We start from the raw sequence: 25,964 nt of genomic DNA, 5'->3' as shown, positions 1-25,964 counted from the left end.
ATCCTTCCTATAGTATGGCGACCAAAACTGTACACAATACTCCAGATGAGGCCGCACCAGAGTCTTATACAACTGCAACATGACCTCAGGACTCTGGAACTCAATTACTCTACCAATAAAGCCCAGTACGCCATATGCCTTCTTCACAGCACTATTTCCCTAGGTGGCAACTTTCAGAGATCTGTGTACATGGACACCAAGATCCCTCTGCTCTTCCACACTACCAAGTAGCCTACCATTAGCCCAGTAATCCATCTTCTTGTTACTCCTACCAAAGTGAATGACTTCACACTTAGCTACATTGAACTCCATTTGCCACCTTTCTGCCCAGCTCTGCAACTTATCTATATCCCGCTGTAACCTGCCACATCCTTCTTCACTGTCCACCACTCCACCGACTTTCGTATCATCCGCAAACTTGCTCACCCAGCATTCAAGCCCCTCCTCCAGGTCATTTATAAAAATGACAAACAGCAATGGTCCCAAAACAGATCCTTGTGGAACACCGCTAGTAACTGCACTCCAAGATGAACCTTTACCATCAACTACTACCCTCTGTCTCCTTCCAGCCAGCCAATTCCTAATCCAAACCTCTAATGCACCCTCAATGCCATACCTCCGTAATTTTTGCAGTAGCCTACCATGGGGTACCTTATCGAACGCCTTGCCAAAATCCATATACACCACATCTACTGCTTTACCCTCGTCCACTTCCTTAGTCACCTTCTCAAAGAATTCAATAAGGTTTGTGAGGCACGACCTGCCCTTCACAAAACCATGCTGACTATCCTTGATCACATTATTCCTATCCAGATGTTCATAAATCCTATCCCTTACAATTCTCTCTAAGACTTTGCCCACAACAGAAGTGAGACTTACTGGCCTATAGTTACTAGGGCTGTCCCTACGCCCCTTCTTGAACAAGGGGACCACATTCGCTATCCTCCAGTCCTCTGGCACTATTCCTGTAGACAACGACGACATAAAAATCAAGGTCAATGGGTCTGCAATCTCCTCCCTTGCTTCCCAGAGAATCCTAGGATAAATGCTATCAGGTCCAGGGGACTTATCTATTTTCACCCTTTCCAGAATTTCCAACACCTCTTCCCTACATACCTCAAAGCCATCCATTCTAATTAATTCTGACTCAATATTCACATCAGCAACAACGTCCTGTTCCTGAGTGAATACTGACAAAAAGTATTGATTTAGTGTCTCTCCAATCTCCTCTGCCTCCAAGCACAACTTCCCACTACTATCCTTGACTGGACCGATACCTACCCTAGTCATCCTTTTATTCCTGACATACCTATAGAAAGCCTTAGGGTTTTCCCTAATCCTACCAACCAAGGACTTTTCATGTCCCCTTCTCGCTGCTCTTTGCTCTCTCTTCAGATCCTTCCTGGCTACCTTATAACTCTCAATCGCCCCAAATGAACCTTCACGCCTCATCTTTACATAGGCCACCCTCTTCCCTTTTACAAGGGATTCCTTATTAAACCACGGCTCCCTCAAGACCCTTTCCTCCCTGCCAGGTACATACTTATCAAGGACACCCATTAGCTGTTCCTTGAACAAGCTCCACATATCATTTGTGTCCTTCCCTTGAAGCCTATTGTTCCAATCCACACATCCTAAGTCATGCCTCACCGCATCATAATTTCCCTGCCCCCAGCTATAACTCCTGCCCTGCAGTGCGCACTTATCCCTCTCCATCACTAGAGTAAAAGTCACCGAGTTGTGGTCACTGTCCCCGAAGTGCTCACCTACCTCCAAGTCTCACACCTGGCCTGGTTCATTACCTAGAATGAAATCCAGTACGGCCTCACCTCTTGTTGGCCTGTCTACATATTGTGTCAGGAAACCCTCCTGCACACATTGGACAAACACCGACCCATCTAACGAACTTGAGCTGTAGCTTTCCCAGTCAATATCAGGAAAGTTAAAGACCCCATAACAACCACCCTATTACTTTCGCTCTTCTCCTGAATCATCCTTGCAATACTTTCCGCTATGTTCTTCGGACTATTAGGAGGCCTGTAGAAAACTCCTAACAGGGTGACCTCACCTTTCCTATTCCTAACCTCAGCCCAAACTACCTCAGATGGCAAGTCTTCCTCCATCGTCCTTTCCACCGCTGTAATACTATCCTTGACAAGCAATGCCACACCTCCCCTTCTTTTACCCCCACCTCTGACCCTACTAAAACATTTAAACCCTGGAACCTGCAATAGCCATTCCTGTCCCTGCTCTACCCACGTCTCTAATGGCCACAACATCGAAGTCCCAGGTACCAACCCACGCTGCAAGTTCACCTACCTTATTTCTTACACTTCTGGCATTGAAGTATACACACTTCAAGCCACCTTCCTGTGAGCACAGAATTCCATGCAGATCGCTGTGCCTTCATCCTCTGTAGCTTGACCGAGTGCCTGTCAAAGCAAGCCTTCTCGGCTGCCTTCAACTGTGCTTCGAGATGACGTTGCTGCTCATCCTTCTGCCGCTTCCTACTGGCAGAGTAGGAAATAACTAACCCCCTACACAGGTTTTGGCAGTTTCCCAAAGGACGGATGGGCTACTAACTGAGCCTGACTTAATGTCTAGGAATGCCTGAAGTTCCCTAGGGAAGTACTCCACAGACTTATTATCCTGAAGGATAAAGGGATCCAGTTGCCAGTGCCTCGGACCCACTGTAACATCCTTAATCTTAACAGGTACACTGGTGCATGACTGGAGATGGCAATATTACCAATAGTACAAGATGTCACCAAGTCCAGGGTTGCCACGGGGGTCAGAAACAAAAAAAAAAAAAAAAAAAAAAAAAAAAAATCAATCCTGGCGTGACATCTGTTTGGATTGGAAAATATGTAAAATCCCTGCCTGTAGGGTGGAGACAATTCCAGACGTCCAACCCTAAGTCCATACACAGATCCACTAATTGTTTAGTTTGTACAGAGTGTATCGAGGGGCCTTTGGGCAACCTTTCTACTGTGGGATCCACGACACAAGTAAAATCGCCCCCTATAAGGATATGCTGGGACTAGAGACTGATCAGTTTAGAGAACGCATCTACCAGAAATTTGAGGGGATGGGCCGGAGGGCAATAGACATTTAAAACACCATATTCTTCCCAGTTTACCAGGGCTTTGAGAATTACAAACCTCCTTTGTGTCTCTTTAACACATTCTAGTAACTTAAATGGGAGATTCCTCCTAACCAATATAGCCACTTCCCTCCTTCTGGTATTAAAAGATTGAAAGTAAACCTGATCTCAGCCATTCTGTAGTTTCAAATGCTCCGACATCCAAGTGTGTCTCCAGTAACAAAGCAGTATCCACCTTTTTCTTTCTAAGACTCAAAAGTACCTTCTTCCTCTTAATTGGTGAGTGACCCCCCTTGATATTCCAGGTAACCATTTAATTAAGTCATTAGCCATAACCTTCTGCAGTAACAGTTAAGTTCCAGGGAGGAGGAACTTTAACCACAAATTGCTGTGCTTTAGTCTCACAAGGTCCATCAAACATAAAAACTACATAAACTAAAACCACTACAGTTAACAAACCTATAAAAGCTGTCAAAGATTATATATACACAACAAAAACCAAAAAGCAAACCTACATATAAAGCACCAATGGTGCTGAATAGAGGAACTCACCCCCTGCTAAAAGGGGCCAACAGCCATCCCAAAACCCAATTTCCTATCCCGCTGCCAAGACTGCAGCACAGTCATTTAAATACCTGAACCGGGTATAAACTGCCAATAAGTAGGCATCCAGCCATCTCAACCATTTTCCCCTCCTCCTAGCAAGAGTCGCAACGCAAACACAAGCAGAAAAGAAAGAAAATACACCATGGAATAGCAAGATGAATAAATAATTTTTTTTTTAAAAAGGATAAATATAAATATAAATATACCCACCCATGCTTGGGCATAACTTAACTTAGAAATTGACACATCTCAACTGCCACCATAAATTTGGTTTCAACTATTACCAATAACAAAAAAAAAAGGAAAAGAAAGCCCCAACCGGACTTCCTCTGTTCTTTAAAGAAAAAACAAAGACATATCCAAACAACACTACTATTCATACATATTAAATTGTTCAGATTAACTTAATTTGTCCACAAACTCTCTTGCTGTCTCTGACATGTCAAAGAAATGTACAGATCCATCTTAGATGACCTGAAGCACTGCTGGATACCTCAGAGTACTGGATCCCAAGCTCCCTCAGTCTTTTCTTGACACTGTCATAGGATTTTCTTTTCTGGATCACTGCCACTAACAAGTCCTGGAAGAACATTATGTTAGAGCCCTTGTAAATTAGAGCCTTCGGATCCTTCCCCTGGATTTTGGAAGTTTCCACAATTCTCCTCTTATCTCTACAAGAGCTGACCTCCATGCTGTGACCCGGTGAGTCCTCCCGATCTTCAAGCCTCTCATTCCAGTCTCCAAGTTAAGGAATTTTGGCAACCAGTCCTCAAATTCCACCGGCTACTCACATTCCTAACTCTTCAGCAGACCAATGATCTGAATATTTTTTCTCTTGCCTCTGTTCGAGATCAACTTGGTCGCGCAAATTATGGACCTGCGTCTCCAGTGCTTGGATTCTATCCTTGGAGGAAGTGGTATCAGCTTCCACCACTGGGACTCTATGTTCAACCTCATCTGTCCTTTTTTTCAGGTCTCCCAGCTGCTGTTCATGCTTCTACAACATGATAGAAATCGGGGCCAGCTTCTCTATCTGCTTACCCAACATCTCACGAGATTTCGTGAGCTCCGTCAGCAGAGCCTGATAAGTAATCAAGTCCAAGGATCCTGCAGGCTGGGCTGCGGGCCTACCCTTGGACACTCCTCCCTTTTTCGGCAAACCTGGACAGCAAAAACACAGGTAAGTTGATTTTCAACAGTTTCCTGGGACTCCACGTCCTTTCCAGAATCCCATGATATCGCGATGATCTGGGTTGGGTAGGATAAAAGTTCATCCCGCTTGTGCTGCAGTGCAGAGTTCTGCTACGCAATCCTCCTAGATTGCCACGATCTCGGATCCCTCCCTCAAAATGTTGACCATGGCAGATTCAGTAACTCATGGAGCTTTTGAAGAAAGATTAAATTCCCAGATTCCACTTGTTCCAAGTATTCGAAATGGTCTGAATATAATGGACTAACATTGGTCACATGATTTTTATCACCTGTAGTTATCATCTTGAATAATTGTTAGACATGATTGCACATGATAATATACTGGACTTCAGTGTATTTGAAATTGTACTAGAATTCACATTTTAAATTTTATTTTTAATCATGAATTAAATTAAGAAATATTACAAAGCATTTTACTTTCCTCAATCCAAAGCAATACAATCATATTCTTAACTCACCGACCATATGTTTCCGAACGTGAGCCATTGTATAGAATTTCTTCTCACAAATCTCACAGGAGAACTTCTTTTCAGCAAAGCCATGAACAACTTTAATGTGCTCATGGAGGGACCAAAGCTTCTTGAAAGATTTACCACAGGATACACACTATGTGGGGGGAAAGAAAAGGAATATTTTACAATTTTGACTTACAATGAGAGTATCTGGCTATACAAAATGCTTTGTCTGTCCTGCATCAAACACCATTTCATCCCTCCTCTCCTTTAAACAAAAAAAAAGTGTCCCATTTTAGGATACTTCCACAGGCATTGCTACTCCACTAGCACTTCAGCCAAATGACCATTGAGGCTAATTAGCTGCTCCTCAAAATGTACCCTCAGCTCGACCTAAAAAGTGACACAGTCTGTGATTAACTCTTATTCACACTTGGTCCAGAGTAAGAAGTGGTGCTCAATTTTACCAATAGTATTTGCAAAAAAAAAAAAAAAAAAAAATTCTCAGTACTACTACTTCTACTCTCAGGCAGTTCATTTAAATTTTTATAACCTTTCATTAATGTATAGAACAAAATATAATTATGCACAGTGGAACAATATCCTTTCCAAGTGTGATGCCATCCACTTTAAATCAAAAAAATACTGATCTGTCTTTTTTTTTTAAAAATGGAGCGGAAATAGGAATTTTTGAGAATATTGAATATCTAAGAAAACAAATCCAAATCACAAAGCGAGTGCACAAGTACAACAGGTATTTTATCAAAGCAAATGAAATGCTAGCCTTTATGTCAAGGGAATTGGAAAGCATTTGTTGTATACAAGACCTTGGTCCAACCCCAGCTCGATAGAATGGCATTCATTTTCAGCATTGTACCTCATACAAGAGGTATTTGGCCTCAGCAAGAAAACAGATTTACTAGAATGATACTATACTGTAAGGAATAAATAACGATGCAATTTTGTGTAAACATGTCTTGTACTTCCTTCTGTTTAGGAGGCCGAGATCTAAAAAGCTGTGGATGAGGAGTCAATGGAGATAAGATACAGATCAATGATCTAACTGAAAAGCTGCACAAGTTCAAAAGGATTGAATGAGACCTCTCCAGGTTTCTATGTTCATTTTGACTAAGTAGGTTACTTGATCCAGTGACTCAGTTATGCATTAGAGAATCTATATCCAGGGATCAGTTGAGAAAGTTAAGAGATCCAGATAAACACACACCATTTATGTTGAAGTTTGTGTCAACCTAAATTCGCTGTTTACACAAATCAATTCATCGTTTCTTTCATCTACACAGTTTAGATGCAGTTTACCAAGGTTTAGGGTTCCAAATATGACAAAAAAAGGTATGTAGTTAAACCAGCTAAAACTGCACTTCAAAACACAAAATTTCCCACTGCCCACGCAGCTTTGGTCACCCCACCTAAAAGGAAGCAGTTATTTAGAGCTATTTATCAGCCCATCAGTAACATGGAGGAGTGGTGTGATTTAGTCTGGTTCAGATGTCATTCACCAAGTTGTCCATGCAGGTTTGACTTGTTTTGAAACTTCCCATCATGTAATCTTTGGGCCACTTGATCCTTCTAGGAGGATAGTCGCTAATCAGCCACTAAACAACGCAAATAGGGACAGCAGGTACCAACGATTCATCGTCAACAAGATGGCTGGCCACTCCTCTCACCAACATGATTGAATGATTATCTTCAGACAAACAGCATGGATGTACTGTTCAACCACAGAAATTTACAGCCACATCATTTTTCCCATTAATAACATGAAATATTTTGAATGAATAATTTTCTGACACAAAAATATTGTCAATATAATAAAGCACAAACGTATGAGACAATAAATACATGGAGATACTTAACATTTAGGTTTGCGATAAAAGTTGGACTCCTGTGCCATCTATGGGCAATATTAGGCAACTGCAGAGATGCTACAAGCAATGCAAAACACTTAAACACTGTAGAAGTACTGAGAAAATTGAAGTGCATGTGCTTTGGCGATCTTTAGTTTAAGCGCATACAGTGCATTCATTTTGCAAAGTAAAAAAATCACAACACCAGGTTATAGTCCAACAGGTTTAATTGGAAGCACACTAGCTTTCATTTTGCAGTATGTCAAGGTACTTTGCCTAAAAAGCTAACTACAGGATGTGTTTCTTTTTTAAAAACATACACCTAATATACAGTACAACACCCAAAAGATTAAGCTTATCTTCAAACTGTGGTATTTCATTCTATAGTAAAAATTATTTCAGTGTGATTATGTGCAAAAAAATGTTTTTTAAACTTTTGAAAACTGAGCAATTATTCAAAATGAAGCAACAATTCTAAAGATGTGGAGTTACTTTATGTTTATAATTCTGCAAATACATCATCTAACCTGATAGGACAGTGGAGTCATACAAGGGCACCTTCACTAATTGACAGATGTTTTGAGTGAGGGACTTGTCCACCTGCCAGTGATTACTAGAGAATCGATAAAACTATTGAACAATACAAGGTAACTCTCCTGGCAACTTGGCCAATACTCCTACAAATCATTAACAACAAAAATAGGTAACCTGATGTTTATCTCATGTGAACTTGCATATAATTAAGTATTGCTCAGTCCGCCAAGGTCATGTCCTTGTGATCATCCTGGCAAGACAGTCAACTTTAAAGAAATAAACTGCCCAGCAATCAACCTAAATATTTGCATGAATTTCATTATTTTTATTGTAAGTAACTGAGAGCAACACAGATGAGGTATTATTTAGTAGACAACCAATGCACAAAACTACAGAAAAAGTATCTTCCCGTTTACTAATTAATGCAATCAAAAGCTTTACAAACCGCTGGTATATTACACGAAGCACTCACCAGATGAAGCTATCAGGGTCTACAAAGTCCAAATCTCTCCTCACTTTTTCATGTTTTGTGCCACATCAGGGTGAATCCTAGTGTCCTGTTACACAGCATTCTTAGTATCCTCAAACTGATTTCCAGCTGCAAGATCTACTCTGGCAACCTTTTCTTAACTCACCAGAAGTTGTGTCTTTTAAATCTTCTTTCTGACAGAAACAAGCATCCTGCTCTCAACAGTAACTTCTCTGCTTCTTCACCCAACATCACATCTTTCCTCAGGTCTCCTGATTCTGAGCGTTTGTGTCAAGTTGAGAAACTGGCACTTTATTTTCCTTTGGCTTTGGCCTGGGCCTCTTACCCTATGACAACCAAATTGCATAGATGGATCTCAGGGCAGTTAAGGAGGATTTCACCAACCCCTAGACCTGTATCACTGTAAATTATAAGAGGTAACTGTATGATAAAGTTCCACATTTGTTCGAATTTTAAAAATTACACGTGGAGGAAGTACCAAAGGGGCATTAATCTGCATTGAGAGAACTGGTTTTACAGCACAAGTTCATTCCATGTAAGAAACCTTTACAGCTGAGAGAAAGAAAACTTATCTTTCCAAGCTTGAAATAGGATCAAATTCACATGTGTCAGTGCCTAAACTTTAATGTTGTTACATTTTAATTTGTCCAAACAAAAGTTGTAACAAGTGTTAGAATTGGGCAAATTAAAAGTGTACTTTGAAAATATCCACTAGGGTTTGATTCAAATCATTTCAAAAACCTAAAACATAAATGCATCACAATAGGTAGTTTGAAGGATATCAAGTGGATTTAAAACAAAGTCCCAATAAAAATCAATGAAAGGAGTTTAGGGTATAGGTTTGCTCACTGAGCTGGAGGTTTGATATCCAGACATTTCATTACCTGGCTAGGTAACATCATCAGTGGCAACCTCCAAGTGAAGCGAAGCTGTTATCTTCTGCTTTCTATTTGTATCTTTCTCCTGGATGGGGTTCCTGGGGTTTGTGGTGATGTCATTTCCTGTTCAGGAGGCCTGGCACTCCAACCACAACGCCATAAACAAACACATAGATCTAGATGCCATCTATCAACCCCTCAGAAAACAAACAGGAAATCACATCACCACAAACCCCAGGAACTCCATCCAGGAGAAAGATATAAATAGAAAGCAGGAGACAACAGCTTAGCTTCACTTGGAGGTCGCCACTGATGATGTTACCTAGCCAGGTAATGAAACGTCTGGATATCAAACTTACAGCCCAGCGAGCAAACCTACACCCAAAACCTCAACCTGAGCTACAAACCTTGCAAAAATCAATGAAAGTTAAATCTCACTAAATTAAAATTTCATGTTTCATACATTGGCCTTCTTTAGAAGCCATTGCTCATTATGAAGAATACTTTTTGTTAGGTAAGGAAAATCTATAAAAGGATAGAGATTTATGGCAATTGTTCTAATTGTTTGGATATTATGGCCATCTTAACAGTAAATTTAGATTCACATTATATGATGGTCCACATCTTCAAAAATTAAAAATTAATGGCCTTAGTTATGTTTGCTTAGAAGTGTAAAAAAATTTGCATCTAACACTTTAGATCAAAAGTAAACCAGTAGAGAAACTTAATGTAAGTTGGAGGCCCATTTTAACAATATCATGTTGATTCATTCAGCATCACTTTATGCAGGATCCAATCACCACCATTTTGCGTCAGCCTTTTCCGATCCTGAAGACACTATGAACTTTATCCCACTCCCTTCCTAACTTTCACCTTGTTCCTCAGCCTCACGTAAAAGAAAGAGTTCAAGAGAGAAAGCAGTGAGAAAAAGAAAGACAGCCTGCATGAGAAGTTACAAAGACAGCATTTTTTCGTCACTATTTTAAATGTATTAGAAATCTTAAATGTACTAGAATTAGATTGTAATAGAAGTTAATTCATTTACTAATAATAGGAATTCTGGAATGCACAGTATTTCAGCATATAGTGAATGCTTATATTTCGTACAGAAAAAAGGTCCTATAGAGTGTAACTAAAACTTTAACAGATTTAAATTAAAGAAAATCTAATTTCCATTAAAAATAAGTTGCAATTTTTGAAACTCACTTTACAGTATTAATGTACTGGTGTAACTAAGTTCTCCCTGTACAAAACTTGGGGGAATTCAATAACATTGTAAATTGAAAACAGAGTGTAGGTATGGACTAAGTCAGATTTTATCAGAGCAATAGCAAATTGTCAAATGCCAATAAGACCAAGGTGATGGGAGAGTGCAGTAGAAACAACTGCAGGAGAGAAAAAAAAAAAAAGAGTGTTGCTGAGATGGACTTAATGGAATAGATGATGATATTGCGAGGTGCACACAGAAAAGCAAAATAAGTGTAGTAATGAGTGGAGCTAGTAACTAGTCAAGATTTTATAATCATTAAGTTGTTTTAAGAACAAAGTAATCAGAAACGCAGTCTTCCTTACTAAGGGTTACATTGTACTTTGCTCAAAAACTACATGAATTCATGCAAAACTCTGTTATCTCACTTTTTAGATTAGAATCAATCTAAACATCATGGCATAGACAGAGAACATAGGGGGCTAACACCTTCAACATATTGTCTAGCTATCACCATTGTTAACAGCTAACCTGAGAATGCAACTTTTTTTTTAAGACAGAAGAAATTTTGTGATTTGCACATGAAAGAAGTCAAACGGTCATGGTATTCGAACAGATGAAAGACAATCAATTTTTCAATATATAATTTCAGTTTCATCACTGTAAATTTTTGCTATAAATTCTGTGTTAGGATTGAGCCCTCCACTACCATCTGATGAAGGAGCAACGCTCCGAAAGCTAGTGTGCTTCCAATTAAACCTGTTGGACTATAACCTGGTGTTGTGTGATTTTTAACTTCCTTACTATAGGTATAGTAGACAATTTAGCATGACCAATCCACCTAAGCTACACATCTTCGGACTGTGGGAGGAAACCCACACTGATAGTTGCCCAAGGCTGGAATTGAACCTAGGTTCCTGGCACCGAAGCAGCAATGCTAACCACTATGCTGCCCTCATGAATACATTTTCAAACAGGAAACAGAAGAGCTCCTAACTCGGTCCAGGAATGACGTTCGGCTGAATAAACACACTGTAGGTTTCAGTCAGTCGGTCGTATTAAAGGATATTGGGGGAGAGAGGGGGAGGGAGGGAAGAGGAGAGGAGAAGGGGGGGGGGGGGGGTGGAAGGAGGAGAAGGTGGGAGGGGGGGGGAAGGAGAAGAGAAGAAGAGGGGTGGGGGGGGAAGAAGAAGAAGAGGGGGGGGGGGGAAGAAGAAGAAGAGAGGGGGGGGGGGGGGAAAGAGAGGGTAACCTCCTAGAATCATGACCAGAAGACATCATAGTAAATCTCCCCAATAAACAAAAATCAATATTAACTGCTAATTATGGAGAAAGAAACAAATTGAAGCTTATTCAAAAAGTTAGGGACTACCAGACTCTGTTACACAGAGGGATTCTGGGAGATGACAACCCAGAACAGATACTACTATGCCAAGTCAGAAAAACAATTTGCTTTGAAAACAAAACAGAACACTGGTGAGATGAAATTCCAATTTGGAGAAAGTAAGCTTGTAAAGTGTTAAACACCATAGAAAATTGCCAGAGGGTACTTTGCTATACTAGAAGTCTATTTGATTAAGCTTATAAAAAGGTTGATTAATGGGAACTTTATTTAAGAAGAGACTGAAATACTCACCATGCAGGGTAAGGGCAGGGAGAAGAGATCCTATTAAATCATAAGAGCTCAGGACTCAACACGATAACAGTTAAAAATATGGTGTAATGCATTAGGCATGTTTTTTTAAAAAACTGTATTAAGACATCAAAGGGAATACCATTTCTGCAGTTTGGTGCAGGGCTTCCCAAAGTGGGTCAAGACCCCAACTGGGGTTGCGAACTAAAATTTTAGGCTCACAAGATCCAAAGCAATAATGGACCATTATGGTGTTCTGACTGAAGTATAGCAACTGCACACCATACTAACAGACAGGCCCAAACTTACAAAGGGCTACCCCTTACTCTCGCAGGTCTCTCTTCAGTTCTCACTTGGGTACTACGATAGTTTTCAAATCTCAAAGTGGGGTTGTAACAGGAAAATGTTTAGGGAGCATTGGTTTAGTGTATTATTTGCCAACAAGGAATTTTTAAAAACATTCATTCATTCTTCAGATGTGAGCATCACTGGCTGGAACAGCATTTACTGTCCATCTCTATATGCCATTGAGCTGCAACAGACCCAAAATACTGTTAGAGATGGAGTTCCAGAATTTTTACTTTGGATCTCTTAAATGCCAGGGTATGCTATTAGCATTGTATCAAATAAGTGTCGATGCATCCAAATTTTTTTCAGATTACCTTGATCCTCAAAAGTAAAAAGGAACTAGTGTATTTATCGATTTTCACAACCACCAGATGTCTCAAAGTGCTTTTTCAGCCAATCAAACCTTTTTTGGGTTGTTGTCACTGTTGTAGTGTAGGAAATAACCGTAACTAATTTGGATGCAGCAAACACTCACGATTAGAATGCGACAATGAGCAGATAAGCCATTTTCGTAAAGTTTACTCAGGAATAAATGGTGGTTAGGAAATTTCCCCCACTCTTTGAAATAGTGTTACAAGATCTTTCACATTAATCTCATCAGATAGATCAGGCCTTCAGTTTAACTTATTTCCAATAGTACAATATTCCCTTCATCCTCCTTTGGACTGTCAGCTTTAATTTTGATAATAAGCCTTGCAGTGCGACTTTGAAATCAGTACCTTATGATTCAGCGAGTGCGCTACCAAAATAAAGGTTGCAGCTAACTATATTCAAGGAGTATAATAAAACAAAGAAGAAGCATATATACTAGAGTTCTGAAACAAAAAATTGCTGGAAAAACTCAGCAGGTCTGGCAGCATCTGTAAAAAGAAAACAGCATCAATATTTCTTCAATGCATGTCTGCACTGCCATAATCCCACTCAAATACTCCATGTATGAGCACTGATACCAGGAATGCTAGAGAGTAATTTCACTGCAGAGACCCTGACAGCCAAGTACAATCCTGCACTTGCTCAGTTCACCAGATCGGATTCTACATTTTTCTTCTACCCAACTCAGAGATGCTGAAGACAATGGTAATGCCCTTCACTCAGATTATTAGAGTGTGAACTTGGCATTTTCCTAATGTGTATGGATTAGATGAGTATTCCTTTTTCTGGAAGAAATATTTATTAGATATAACTTTTCTTATGTTGTCAAGTTAATATGCTGATATAGAAACATGTCAATGCAGCTTTTCCTTTTTAAAAGACAGTAATAGAATTTTTACGTTACATTCTGGCATGCTAGTCACCTGCATCATCATTTGTGGTCAACTTGCGGTATTATTTTCAGAATTGTTTCAACTTTTGCAATCCAGGGTCAGCACGAAACTGTTCAAGTCTGGACATACTACAGTTTGATGCTGAGTAAAGGAGTGAACACACTGCAAAATTTAATAACATTATCTTTACATAATACATTAAATCTCTTGCTTGCACAGTGCCAATTTGGTAGTGTAGAATTTGAGCCTGTATCCGCTATAAAACAAACAGTCTACACTAATTCTAAGTAATTCCCAGATTAAGACAGTTTATTGGCAGTTTATTAAATCACCTAGAACCTTGACATACAGGGTATAAAAAAAATGGTTCCACTGAATAGGACGTGGAGGTGCCAGTGTTGGACTGCAGTGGACAAAGTCAGAATTCACATGGAACCAGGTTTTAGTCCAACATGTTTATTTGAAATTACCATCTTTTGGAGCACTGCTCCTTCATCTTCACTTGGCAGAGCAGTGCTCTGAAAGCTTGTGATTTCAAATAAACTTGCTGGACTATATACTGGATTAGTGGTGCTGGAAGAGCACAGCAGTTCAGGCAGCATCCAACAAGCAGCGAAATCGACGTTTCGGGCAAAAGCCCTTCATCAGGAATAAAGGCAGTGAGCCCGGATTTCGCTGCTCGTTGGATGCTGCCTGAACTGCTGTGCTCTTCCAGCACCACTAATCCAGTATTTGGTTTTCAGCATCTGCAGTCATTGTTTTTACCTTGCTGCACTATAACCTAGTGTCATGTGACTTCTGACCTTATCCACTGAATATGGCATACAAAAAAATGGATATGAATACTCAAACAAATTCGAAATAACTAAACAATTCTCACAAAATTTGTTATATCTGGATAGGCACTGTTCATAGGAATCCTGGACGTGATAGGGGATTAAATTGTGAACAAGAATCACTCTTTGCACCTGCAGTAAACAGATATGTATGACACAAATGCTATCATACACATTCAAAAAGTCCACTCTTCCTATTACCTTAGAGTCCAGACAGCTTTTAGGAAGAATCCTCTTACCCAGAGATACCCCCCATCTGCACTATCCTTAAAAAGAAAATTAGGATTGTTGGACAAAATAATGAACCAAAAGGTTTATTGCCGATTCCATAATAAAACACACTGCCAAATTTAATAAATTATCTTTATGTAATACATGTTAAATCTCTTTCCATTAACATTATGCTACTGTCAAATTAGCCTGAATGGGCATATTTTGGAACACATTTTGAAAAAGTACACCGGATTAGGTCAAAGGAAGAGTAGATATCTAAATTATCATTACTAAGTAACAAACAATTAATATTTATTTGGATTTTTTAAAAACCGTCAAAGCCAGTATTTAATATCATAAATTTTACAAAGCTGAGCACTTAAAATGTAATAAATTAGACTAATGATCTTGCATTGTATATTCAATTCCTATAAATGTTGTTCCTTTCCTTTTCGGAATGCTTGTAGCCTACACTAACTTATATTAAAAAAAAGTTTTAATTGTTGAGATTTAGTAAGAATAACTTAGCATATCTACTCTTAACTGTCTTAAAAAGAACTGCATCACCCAAAATTAGACACCCCATTATTTATAAAAAATGCTAAACAATATTAAAACATTTAAAAAAAAATAAATCAATGAATTGATTTTACAACTTGGAGGGACACGAAAAGCATTGTATAAAAAAATGATATTCAACAATTAAAAAGTAATGACAATTGTACAGTAAATAAACTTAGAAAACTGACTTCATTTAGAAAAGGAGTGCAGATAGTTCTTCTATAAACGTGATGGTTGCATTCTCATGCAACACCACATTATTTAAAAACGTGCTGTTTCTAACTTGCGTAAGTGTTCGCGATGTAATCACGTTACAGCCAACACACATTTCAAAAGTTCAATTTTAGAAACAGTGTCCCCAATTCATCAATCGCATTACAGCAAATTCATGTTAACAAAATGAGTGTTATAGAAGAGCAACATGTACACACAAAATTCCAAGCATCCTATGCATATAAACATGTTTTGGAGTATTTAATTTTAAACTTAAGATCAAGGGAGAATTTTTTTTCCTCTTGACACCCTCAAATTTTGCAAAAATAGTAACAAAGATGAGCATTTTAAAATCAATTGTTTACTAAAGACGTAAAGATGATCAAAATCTAAATTCATTAAACAAACTGGAAAGGACTTTAATCATGCAACATCAGCCAGTTGAGAGAACCACCCCTGAATATACAATGACAGGTTTTCCAGTTTAAAAACTATTTCTCAAATTGGCCCTAAATTGTACATCGAAATGTTAGATTTACACAACAGAAACAAACAACTGTGATATTCAGGATATCATGCAAAATATATGAAATGAATTGAACTTCAACCATATTACATTGAAGTCATTTGAACAGAAACACTATCAAACAAAAGAAAAGGTTGACTAGAGACTAATTCAAAAGAGAAATAAAATAGCTGACTCAGGAATTCATTCTATGTCTAGATGAACCTTTACTGATGTCACACTTCAAGATAGCAGTTGAGACAACTGCTATAATGGTTTTGCTAGACTAGTACCTTGCTAGTCCTTGCTGACACACAAATAGTTTCTCAAGTTGTTATTCATTACATTCTGATCACATTAAATCTCATAGGAAAGCATAAGCAGCTAAAACAATGAATTCGTAATTGCATTGATATTCATTTTTTTTAAAACATAACATTGGTTATTATCAAGGATAAACACCAATGTAACCAAATCACAAGGATAATACTGATTCAATATGCACAATGTTATCTCAATTGCATCCATTGTCCATATTCCATTAAATGATAAAACAGTTTCAACATCCTTTGATATTCATATCAGGTCCATTTTAATTCAACTATATAATCACACCAGTTTTGAAAGTTACTCAAATCACAGAAAACAAGCTTACTTTTCAGGACCAGAAATTGCTATGGTGTGTTAAAATTCTTTGTAAGTAAACAGGACGTACTGAATCCACTAAACCAGAGGGGAACATTGCTAACTGTAGCTTCCAGTCCACTGAGACTTCTACTTCATCTCAGCTATAGGACTAACTGCTTAGTGAAAGCAGTGTAAAATCAAATGAAATGTTGAAAAAGTGAGAAAAAGAAACATAAACCAGTTGGTCATTACACCATTATATAATTTTCTTGTAATTAACTAACAGCATCACAGTCTGCTTCTAGACCAGCTATCATGTTGGCACGCAGGAAAAACCTTGTAGCCTTGAGATGACATCTTCAAAGGGAAGCAGAACCTGTAAGACGTTCTGTATGTCTTCAGATTCTGTCAGATGATTTATTCTGTGCTTAACTTAGAAAATATAAAAATGAACCTTGCCAATACAAAAAAAAAGCCTACCTGAATATTTTTTTCACACTCAGTTTGTTGATGAAGGACAAGTTCACTTTCGAGCACAAATTTTTTCCCACATTTATCACATATCTGCATTCGGCTGTGAGTGACATTCATGTGCTTTTCAAGATACCAACGATTATTGAAGACTCTGGGGCATTTCTCACAGGTGAGATGCTGTTTTTCTTCAGTCGGTTTTTCTTTCTGGGTTGGAACTTTGGGGCTTTTTTTTCTTTTTTTCTTAGGCATATTAATCTTTGCACTTTCCCTTGAAGGAATTGCTTCTGCTCTCCCCATTTTGCCGGTTTCCTTGGCTTTTCTGTTTTTAATGTAGTCTTCAATTTCTTCATCATCTTCAGTATCAATATCATCATCAAGCTCAACATCATCCTCTTCATTATCCCCATCGCTGGAGTCCATCCTTGCAGTTTTTTCAGACTGTGAAGACACACCTTCTGTCCCTTTTGACACGTTTAAAGTTTGATTGTTAAGGTTTACCTCAACTATGATTTGTTCTTGGTTATAAGATTCTTGATCATCCGAGTCATTAGAGTCTTCTGCATCTCCTTCCATTCTACGATTATCTTTGTCTTGCTTGCTTTCCTCATAATATGTTTGATCTCTTGCTTTCAAATGTCGTTTTGCCATTGTATCCTCCACTTTCACCAAATACGATTTATTTCCTTCTCTTGGATAAATCTTGGTGGATAAATCAAGTTCTCTATCAGCATTGCAATAAAACGGAGGAGAGATCTGAGAACACGGTTTTCCCTCATGGGCCATTCCAGAAACATGCAAAGCACAACTGTTAAATAAATTCTTGCAAGTGTTGGCAATATGACTCATCTGAAGGCCCCCAACTATATTTACCCTCTGCTGTACATTACTTACAATCACATTAAGCCTAGACGCACAAGTGAAGCATAGTATCAGATTGAAACTTTGCAATGTTAGGGTTTCATTAAGGAGATCAAATTGCTGCAGCCACTTGGTCTGTGTGAGGAGTAATAGAAAGCAGCTATAAGCAGTCAACGTTTGTTTGATAGCAATAAACAATTGCTTCTGTTTTATCACAACGATGTTGTCGTCACAGAAGTGAGGCTCAAGCGTGCATTGCTCTCTTTGTTCATCAAGCATGTGCAAAGGCAAGTGGCATTCTCCAAAAGGGTGTTTTCCAAATGGTTGAGAGAACTCTTTTCAATCATTAGCTGCAAGAAGGAGAAACAAAAAATCTGATTAGCTATAAATCACAAAGCTTGGTATTACATTTACACATTTGATAAATAATCAAAAACGTGCAAGTCAATAAATAACAAAAGTTCAGCATGCCTCTTTTAAAGATGTAGAACTCAAATCTTCAGCTTGATCAAAATTACAAAAATAAAACTTTCCTGCAATTCAGATTTAGTTATTTATAATAATTTGTAACATAATACCCATTGGTCTGTAAATAGTGTATCATTACAGTCTCTGAAATATCCCACTTTAACACTGATTAAAGGAAGTAATCCGCCAGTGTTAAGTCAAGAGAATATAAATTCCTTGGGTACATCAGAAGTAGATTGTTTTTATAATGCTAACGAATATCTAAATCATTCATTTTATTCTGCTAAAATCTAGATCCCAAATGACTCATTGAGTACCGGAGAACATATTTCTCTTGGTCCTGAAAAGTCTGCTTCAAGAATACCTGGAAGCAAAAAGTGTCCAAAAACACTTGCGCAAAAATTAAAGCGAGCTGGTTCATGCTGTAACAATTCAGTTGCAATACAGAATGCAGAATACAAAAAAGTAACAAACTGTATCTGTTTCAACTCAACAAACTAGGTGAGAACTATTATCTAGTTTGAGATCAATTCCTTGACCAGAGTCAAACTGGATCACTTAGAATTTAAGCAAAAGACTAAGCAATTGACTATCAGCAATCATTTACTGGTGCATGCTCCATGGCAACACCTCGGTCAGGGTCCACGTGCAAGATAATTGATAAAATTTCATGCCTTGGGAAGAAAGTGTTATCCCTCACCTTAGATATTTCTTGCAAATTGTCATGGTGCTTCAACAAAACATGCTTTCCTTCAGCAATACCCAAAGCTATTTGACCTATAATTAAGCTCACGGAGCTCATTGATCAGCTTTTGATGTTATAACAATTCACTGCATCATCCTTTAGCATTCAGTAAATCATTCACTTAACATAAAGAAGAAAAATGGCAGATAATTGACAGCCAAATCCTACTTTTCAGAGGAATAAGGGAGCAACCTTTACTATAAGAATATGGAAATCACCGCACACAACTTTATTTCTGGAACAGAATTTCATACTCGAGCATTGCCTTTGGTGGGTGGAGGAGGTGGATTTGTGTCATTAACATCAAGTGCTTTTGCTGAGATCTGTGGGACCACTGATTGCATTTGCTATGCACTATAGGTGTTTGAGTACAGTTTATTACTGATATTTGTGATGTTAATTCTGACTTTGCAATGAGTTGCACACGTGGATTGGATTTCTGTACTGACATTGTAAAGCTTTATTGGTTAAGTTTATTGTTTGTTCAAAATTGCAGAATTTTGTGCATTTATTCTATTTTCTACTGTCTACATTAAAAATAAAAAGTTACTGGTCCCGAGCCAGACTGAAATATAAATTTGATGACCAGGTCTGGGTTTATAACACTTCATAACTCCGTAGCCAAAAGCATCAGGGCTTAATTGAAACAAGGATCCAAAGGGGACTTTTGACCCTGTGAATGCTGAAAAGGGTGTTTTTTTTAAGTGGAGGATGTAGAGCTAGGAGTCATACTTTAAAAATAATGGATTATCCATTTAATGGAGAGATAGGAAACACATTTTCCCCCACTCAGAGGGTTTAGCTTCTTTGGAATTCCCTTCAGCCGAGCACAGGCTGATAACCAAGTTTGGTACCCATGGGGATGGCCTCAATCAGGACCTTGGGTTCACGTCACACTACAGGCAAGCCCATTGCATTATACACACCCTCTCAGACACTCATAAACCACCCCCCCACCACGCCACACACAAAAAAAGGTTGGGGGGGGGGGGGGTGAATTTGTACTTGCAGAATTATATTTTACTTCTCTCAAAAACTGCATGAATCCATGTAAGATTGTACAATTCCATTTTTTAAGATTAGAATCAGACTGACCATTGGCACAGACAACCTCCCTTATCTGGGCCAACATGACACCAATTGTTAAAGTGCACTTGAGAATGTAACTTTTAAAATTGGTTTTGTGATTTACATATGAAAGAACTGAAACCAACATAATCATTCTAAAAGATGAGAGACTTGAAAAACAATCCAGGTCTTTTTCAGTATGTAATTTCAGTTACATCACACTGTAAACTTTTGCTATAAATGCTGTGTCTTACAATCTTATTCTCCACAATCACGTGAAGGTGCAGCACTCCTAAAACTAGTGCTTCCAAATAAGCGTTTTGGACTATAACCTGGGTTGTGTGATTTTTAACTGTCTGGAAAGGGTGAACAATCAAACTTCAAGTACACTGGACAAATGAATGATAATGAGAGACAGTTAATACAGGACTGAAAATGTTATATCTGAATGCACGCACTAGAAAGGAATAAAGGTAAATGAGCTTCTGGTGCAGATCGAAATCGACAAGTATGATGTGCAGTCATCACGGAGGCGTGGGTGCAAGGGGATCAAGACTAGGAGCTAAATATTCAAAGACATACATCCTATTGAAAAGATACGCAAGTGGGCAGAGGGGGTGGGGTTGCCTTATTAATAGGAAATGAAAATAAATCAATGGTAAGAAATGAAGTAGTGTCAGATGGTGTAAAATCTGTGTGGGTAGAATTGAGGAACCATAAAAAAGGTTTAAAAACAAGCATACTTTGAGTCATGAATAGGCCTCCAAATAGTAGTCAGGAGCATGGGTTTCAAGATACACCAGGAGCTAGAAAAGATCTGTAGGAAAGTCAAAGTTACTGTAGTCATGGGGGATTTCAATATGCAGGTAGACTGGGAAAATCAGGTTGGTAGTAGTTCGTAAGAAAAAGGCATTGTGGAATGTCTACAAGATGGCTTTTTGGAGCAGCTTTTGGTGGAGCCCACGAGGGAACAGGCAATACTGGATTTAGTTTTGTTCAATGAGGCAGACTTGATAAGCAAGCTTAAGGTGAAGGAACCCTTAAGGAAGCAGTTATCATAACATGATCGAATTTACTCTGCAATTTGAGAGCGAGAGCAAGAATGAGAGAGAATAGAACTAGAGGTAACAGTATTTCAGCTGAATAAAGACAACTACAGAGACGGAAAGGAGGAGCTGGGTAGAACTGACTGGGAGAGGAGCCTAGCAAGAAAGACAATGGAACAAAAGGCAGGAGTTTCTGGGTGTAATTCAGGAGACACAGCAGAGATTCGTCCCAACGAGAGAGCAGCATGGTACAGGGAGAATGAGGCAACCATGGCTGACTAGGGAAAAATCGGGGATAGCATAAAAGCAAAGGAGAAAGCATGTAACAGTGGGAAACCAGAGGACTGGGGAGTTTACAAAGATCAGAGGGCAATATAAAAAAAGGGAGAAATTTAAATATTAGGGTAAGCTGGCCAGTAATAAAAGACTGTAAGGGTTTCTTTAGATATCTAAAAAGGGGCAAAAGAGAAGCATAAGTAGACATTGGGCTGCTGGAAAATGACGCAGGAGAGAAAATAGTGGGGAACAAAGAAATAGTTGAGGATCTGAATAATTAGTGTGTCAGTCTTTACAGTGGAAGACAAGAGTAATATCCCAAAAATTCAAGAGTGAGGGGCCAGAGATGAGTATGGTGGCAAACACAAAGGAGACAGTGCTAGAAAAACTGAATGGCCTGAAGGCAGACAAATCACCTGGACCAGATAGACTCCTTAGTCCCAGAGTTCTAAGGAAGATAGCTGAAGAGATAGTGGAGGTGTTAGTGGTAATCTTTCAGGAAGCACTTGAATCAGGAAGGGTTCCAGAAGAAAAATCGCTAACATAACATCCATGTTTAAAAAGGGAGTAAGGCAAAAGATGGAAAATTACAGACCAATTAACCTAACCTCTGTCGTGGGTAAGATCCAGGAATCCATTGTGAAGGCTCAGAAGCATATGGTAAAAGAGTAGAGTCAGTCTGACGAATTCCCTGGAGTTCCTTGAGCAAGTAATGAGTATGTTAGACCAAGGAGAACCAATGGATTTTATCTACCTGGACTTCAAGAAGGCCTCTGACAAGGTGCCACATAAGAGGCTATTGAGTAAGACACGGGTCATGGTTTTGGAGGTAAGGTACTAGCATGGATAGAAGCTTGGCTGTCTGGCAGAGAGTGGGTTAAAATGGTCCATCTCAGGTTGGTAGCCAGTAACAAGTGGTGTTCTGCAAGGGTCAGTGTGGGACCCCAACTTTTCACTTGATACATTAACAATCAAGATGAAGAAACTGAGGGCATCCTGGCTAAGTTTGCAGACAGCACAAAGATAGGCAGAGGGACAGGTAGCATCGTGAAGGCAGGGAGGCTGCAGAAGCATTGGACAGCTTAGGAGAGTGGGCAAAGAAGTGGCAGATGGAGTACAACGTGGGAAAGTCTGAGGTCATACACCTTGGTAGGAAGAATAGAGTCATGGATTATTTTCCAAAATGGGGAGAAAATTTAGAAGTCTGAAGTGCAAAGTGCCTTGGGAGTTCAAGTCCAGCATTCTCTCAAGGTAAAACTTGCAGGTTAAGTCAGTAGATAGGAAGGCAAATGCAATGAGGGCATTTCTTTTGAGAGGACTTGAATACAAAAGCAGGGATGTACTTCTGAAACTATAAAAGACTCTGGTTGGGCCACATTTGGAGTACTGTGCGCAGTTTTGGGTTCCATATCTCAGGAAGGATATACTGGCCCTGGGGGGTGTTTGGAGGTACACGAGAATAGTCCCAGGAATGAACAGCTTAAAATATGGAGGAACATTTGGGGGACTCTGGGTCTATATTCAATGGAGTTTAGAAGGATGAGGTGGATCTAATTGAAACTTCCAGAATACGGAATGGCCTTGTCAGAATGGACGCTGGGAAGATGTCTATTGGTAGGAGAGACTCAGACCCGAACGCATGGCCTTAGAGTAAAAGGGATGATCTTTTAGAACAGAGAAAAGGAGAAACTTTGTCAGCCAGAGAGTGGAATTCACCACCACAGAAAGTTGTGGAGGCCAGGTCATTGAGGGCAGCACAGTGGCTGAGTGGTTAGCACTGCTGCCTCACAGCACCAGGGATCCAGGTTCGATTCCAGCCTCAGGCAACTGTCTGTGTGGAGTTTGCACGTTCTCCCAGTGTCTGTGTGGGTTTCCTCCAGGTGCTCTGGTTTCCTCCCACAATCCAAATATGTGGGAGTCAGGTGAATTGGCTATGCTAAATTGCCCATGGTGATAGGTGCGTTAGTCAAGGGGGAAGGCATCTGGGTGGATTACTCTTTGGAGGGTCAGAGTGGACTTGCTGGTCTGAAGGGCCTGTTTCCATACCGTAGGAACTGTAATCTATATAAAGGAGATATATAGGTTCTTGAGCATCAAGGGTTACAGGGTTAAAGCGGGAGACTGAAGTTGAAAATCTTATCAGCCATGACTGAATGGCGAGCAGACTATGGACTAAATGGCCTAATTTCAGCTCCTATGTCTTATGGTATTATGCTAACATTAGGCTCAAATCACAAGCATTGTTCACTTCCTAAATCAAACAAACTTTTATTGTTTGTTAACTGTAAATTCAGGATATTTCAACCAACAAGAGACTAAAACAGCAGATTGTGGGCCCTGATTACGTTATTTCAAAATGCCTGACTTTTCCTTCCTGAAAGCCAATTAGGAGTCATGATTCAAATCTCAACCCCGAACTAGATAAACTGGATCATGGTCACAAGAAACTATTTGGAAAAATATAGGATTTATAAATTGCATTATAATACTCAATATTAAAACTTCACTCTTGCTTCAATCCTTCCAAATCTAACAAAATTCCAGTCAATGCACTTTTTAAAAAAGATCGTTTGTGGGATGTGGGCATCCCTAGTTGCCCTTGAGAAGGGAGCAGTGAGCTGCCCACTTGAACCGCTGCAGGTCACCTGCTATGACCCACAATGCCATTAGGGAGGGAATTCAAGGATTGTGATCCAGTGACAGTGAAGGAATGCAATATATTTCCAAGTCACGATGGTGAATGGCTTGGAGGTAAACTTTTAGATGGGCTATGTTCCCATGTATCTACTGCCCTTGTCCTTCTAGCTGGAAATGGTCATGTGTTTGGAAAGTGCTGCCTGAGGATCTTTGGTGAATTTCTGCAAGTGCAGCTAGTACACACTGCTGCTCCTGAGTGTCAATGTTGAAGAGAGTGAATGCATGTGGATGTGGTTCCAAACAAGCAGGCTGCTTTGTCCTGGATGGTGTCAGATTCTTAAACATTGTTGGGGATACACTCATCCAGGCAAGGAGGAGGAGTGTATTTCATCATACACCTGATTTGTGCCTTGTAGATGGTGGACAGGCTTTGGGGATTCAGAAGACTAGTTACTCCCTGTAGTATTCCCAGCTTCTGACCTACTCTTGTAGCCACTATTTTTATGTGATGAATCCAGTTGAGTTTTTGGTCAATGATAAACCCCAGGAGGTTACTAGTGGAGGATTCGGTATTGGTAACAACATCGAATGCTAAGGGGCAGCGGTCAGATTGTCACTTATCGATTATGGTCACAACCTGATATTTTTGTGGCAAAAATGTTACTTGCCACTTGTCAGCCTAAGCCTGGATATTGTCCAGGTCTTGTTACATTTGAACATAAGACTCCTCAGATACTGAAGCAGTCTGAATGGTGCTGAACATTGGCAAACATCCCCACTTTTGACCTTACATTGGAGGGAAGGTAAGGGATTAAACTGCCGAATTAGTGCTTCAGAGATGTTCTGGAGCGGAGATGACTGACCCCCAACAACCATAAACATCTTATGTCACATATGGCTCCCAACAGCAGAGAGAGAGTTTGCCTCTAATATCTATTTGATTCCAGTTTTGCTAGGGTTTCTTGATGCCACATTCAGTCAAATGCAGCTTTGCTGTCAAGGACTGTCACGCTCACCTCACCTCTGGAATTCAGCTCTTTTGTCCATGTTTGGACAAAGGCTGAAATGAGGTCAAGAGCTGAGTAGCCCTAGCAGAATCTAAACTGGGAACTGATCGAATTATTGCTGAGCAGGTGCTGCTTTATAGCATTGCTGATGATAGCTAATTACTGCCCCAATCTATTCTCCATGTTGAACTTGTCCTGCTTTTTATGTAGGATTTTCCACATTGTCAGGTGGGTACTGGTGTTTTAACTGTAATGGAACAGCTTGGCTAGGGGAGTAGCAAGTGCTGAAGCACAAGTCTTCAGTCCTATTGCCAGAATTGTTAGGGGCCAAAACCTTTGGGGTATACAGTGCCTCCAATGGTTTTTTGATATCATGTGAAGTGAATCGAAATAGCTGAAGATTAGTATCTATAAAGCTCGGGACCACTGTAGGAGGCAGAAATAGATCATCCACTCAGCACATCTGGCTGACAGCTTCATCTTTATCTTTTGCACTGATGTGCTGGGCTCTTCCTAAGGGTGGGGATATTTGTGGAGCTAGATAAAAACCTGTGGAGCTAGGTAAAAGCCCTTCCTGATGAAGGGCTTTTGCCCGAAACGTTGATTTTCCTACTCCTCGGATGCTGCCTGAACTGCTGTGCTTTTCCAGCACCACTAATCAGATATTTGTGGAGCTGCCTCCTCCACGGAGTTGTTTAATCGTCCATCACTATTCATGACTGATGTGGCAGAACTGCAGAGCTTGGATTTGATCCACTGGCTGTGGAATCACTTAGCTCCGTCTATCACTTGCTGCTTATGCTTTTTGGCATGCAAGTAGTCCTCTTTGGTAGCTTC

The 25,964-nt window shown here is 39.5% G+C and overlaps 1 protein-coding gene across 3 annotated transcripts in view; it reads right to left on the bottom strand.

Moving 5' to 3' along the window:
* LOC140465868 (zinc finger protein 652-like) overlaps positions 1-25,964 on the bottom strand; it is a 65,198-nt gene that overhangs the window by 13,779 nt on the left and 25,455 nt on the right. For all 3 annotated transcript variants that reach the window (XM_072561736.1, XM_072561738.1, XM_072561737.1), the window contains 2 exons: positions 17,029-18,230; positions 5,380-5,527 (listed from right to left, as the gene is read on the bottom strand). In XM_072561736.1, coding sequence (XP_072417837.1) covers positions 5,380-5,527; positions 17,029-18,159 — 1,279 coding nt within the window. In that variant the 5' untranslated portion in view covers positions 18,160-18,230. The remainder of the gene's footprint in view (positions 1-5,379; positions 5,528-17,028; positions 18,231-25,964) is intronic.

This window comes from Chiloscyllium punctatum, chromosome 42 (assembly GCF_047496795.1).
Source record: "Chiloscyllium punctatum isolate Juve2018m chromosome 42, sChiPun1.3, whole genome shotgun sequence".
Lineage (NCBI taxonomy): Eukaryota > Metazoa > Chordata > Chondrichthyes > Orectolobiformes > Hemiscylliidae > Chiloscyllium > Chiloscyllium punctatum.
This window is presented reverse-complemented; position numbering and strand designations above follow the sequence as displayed.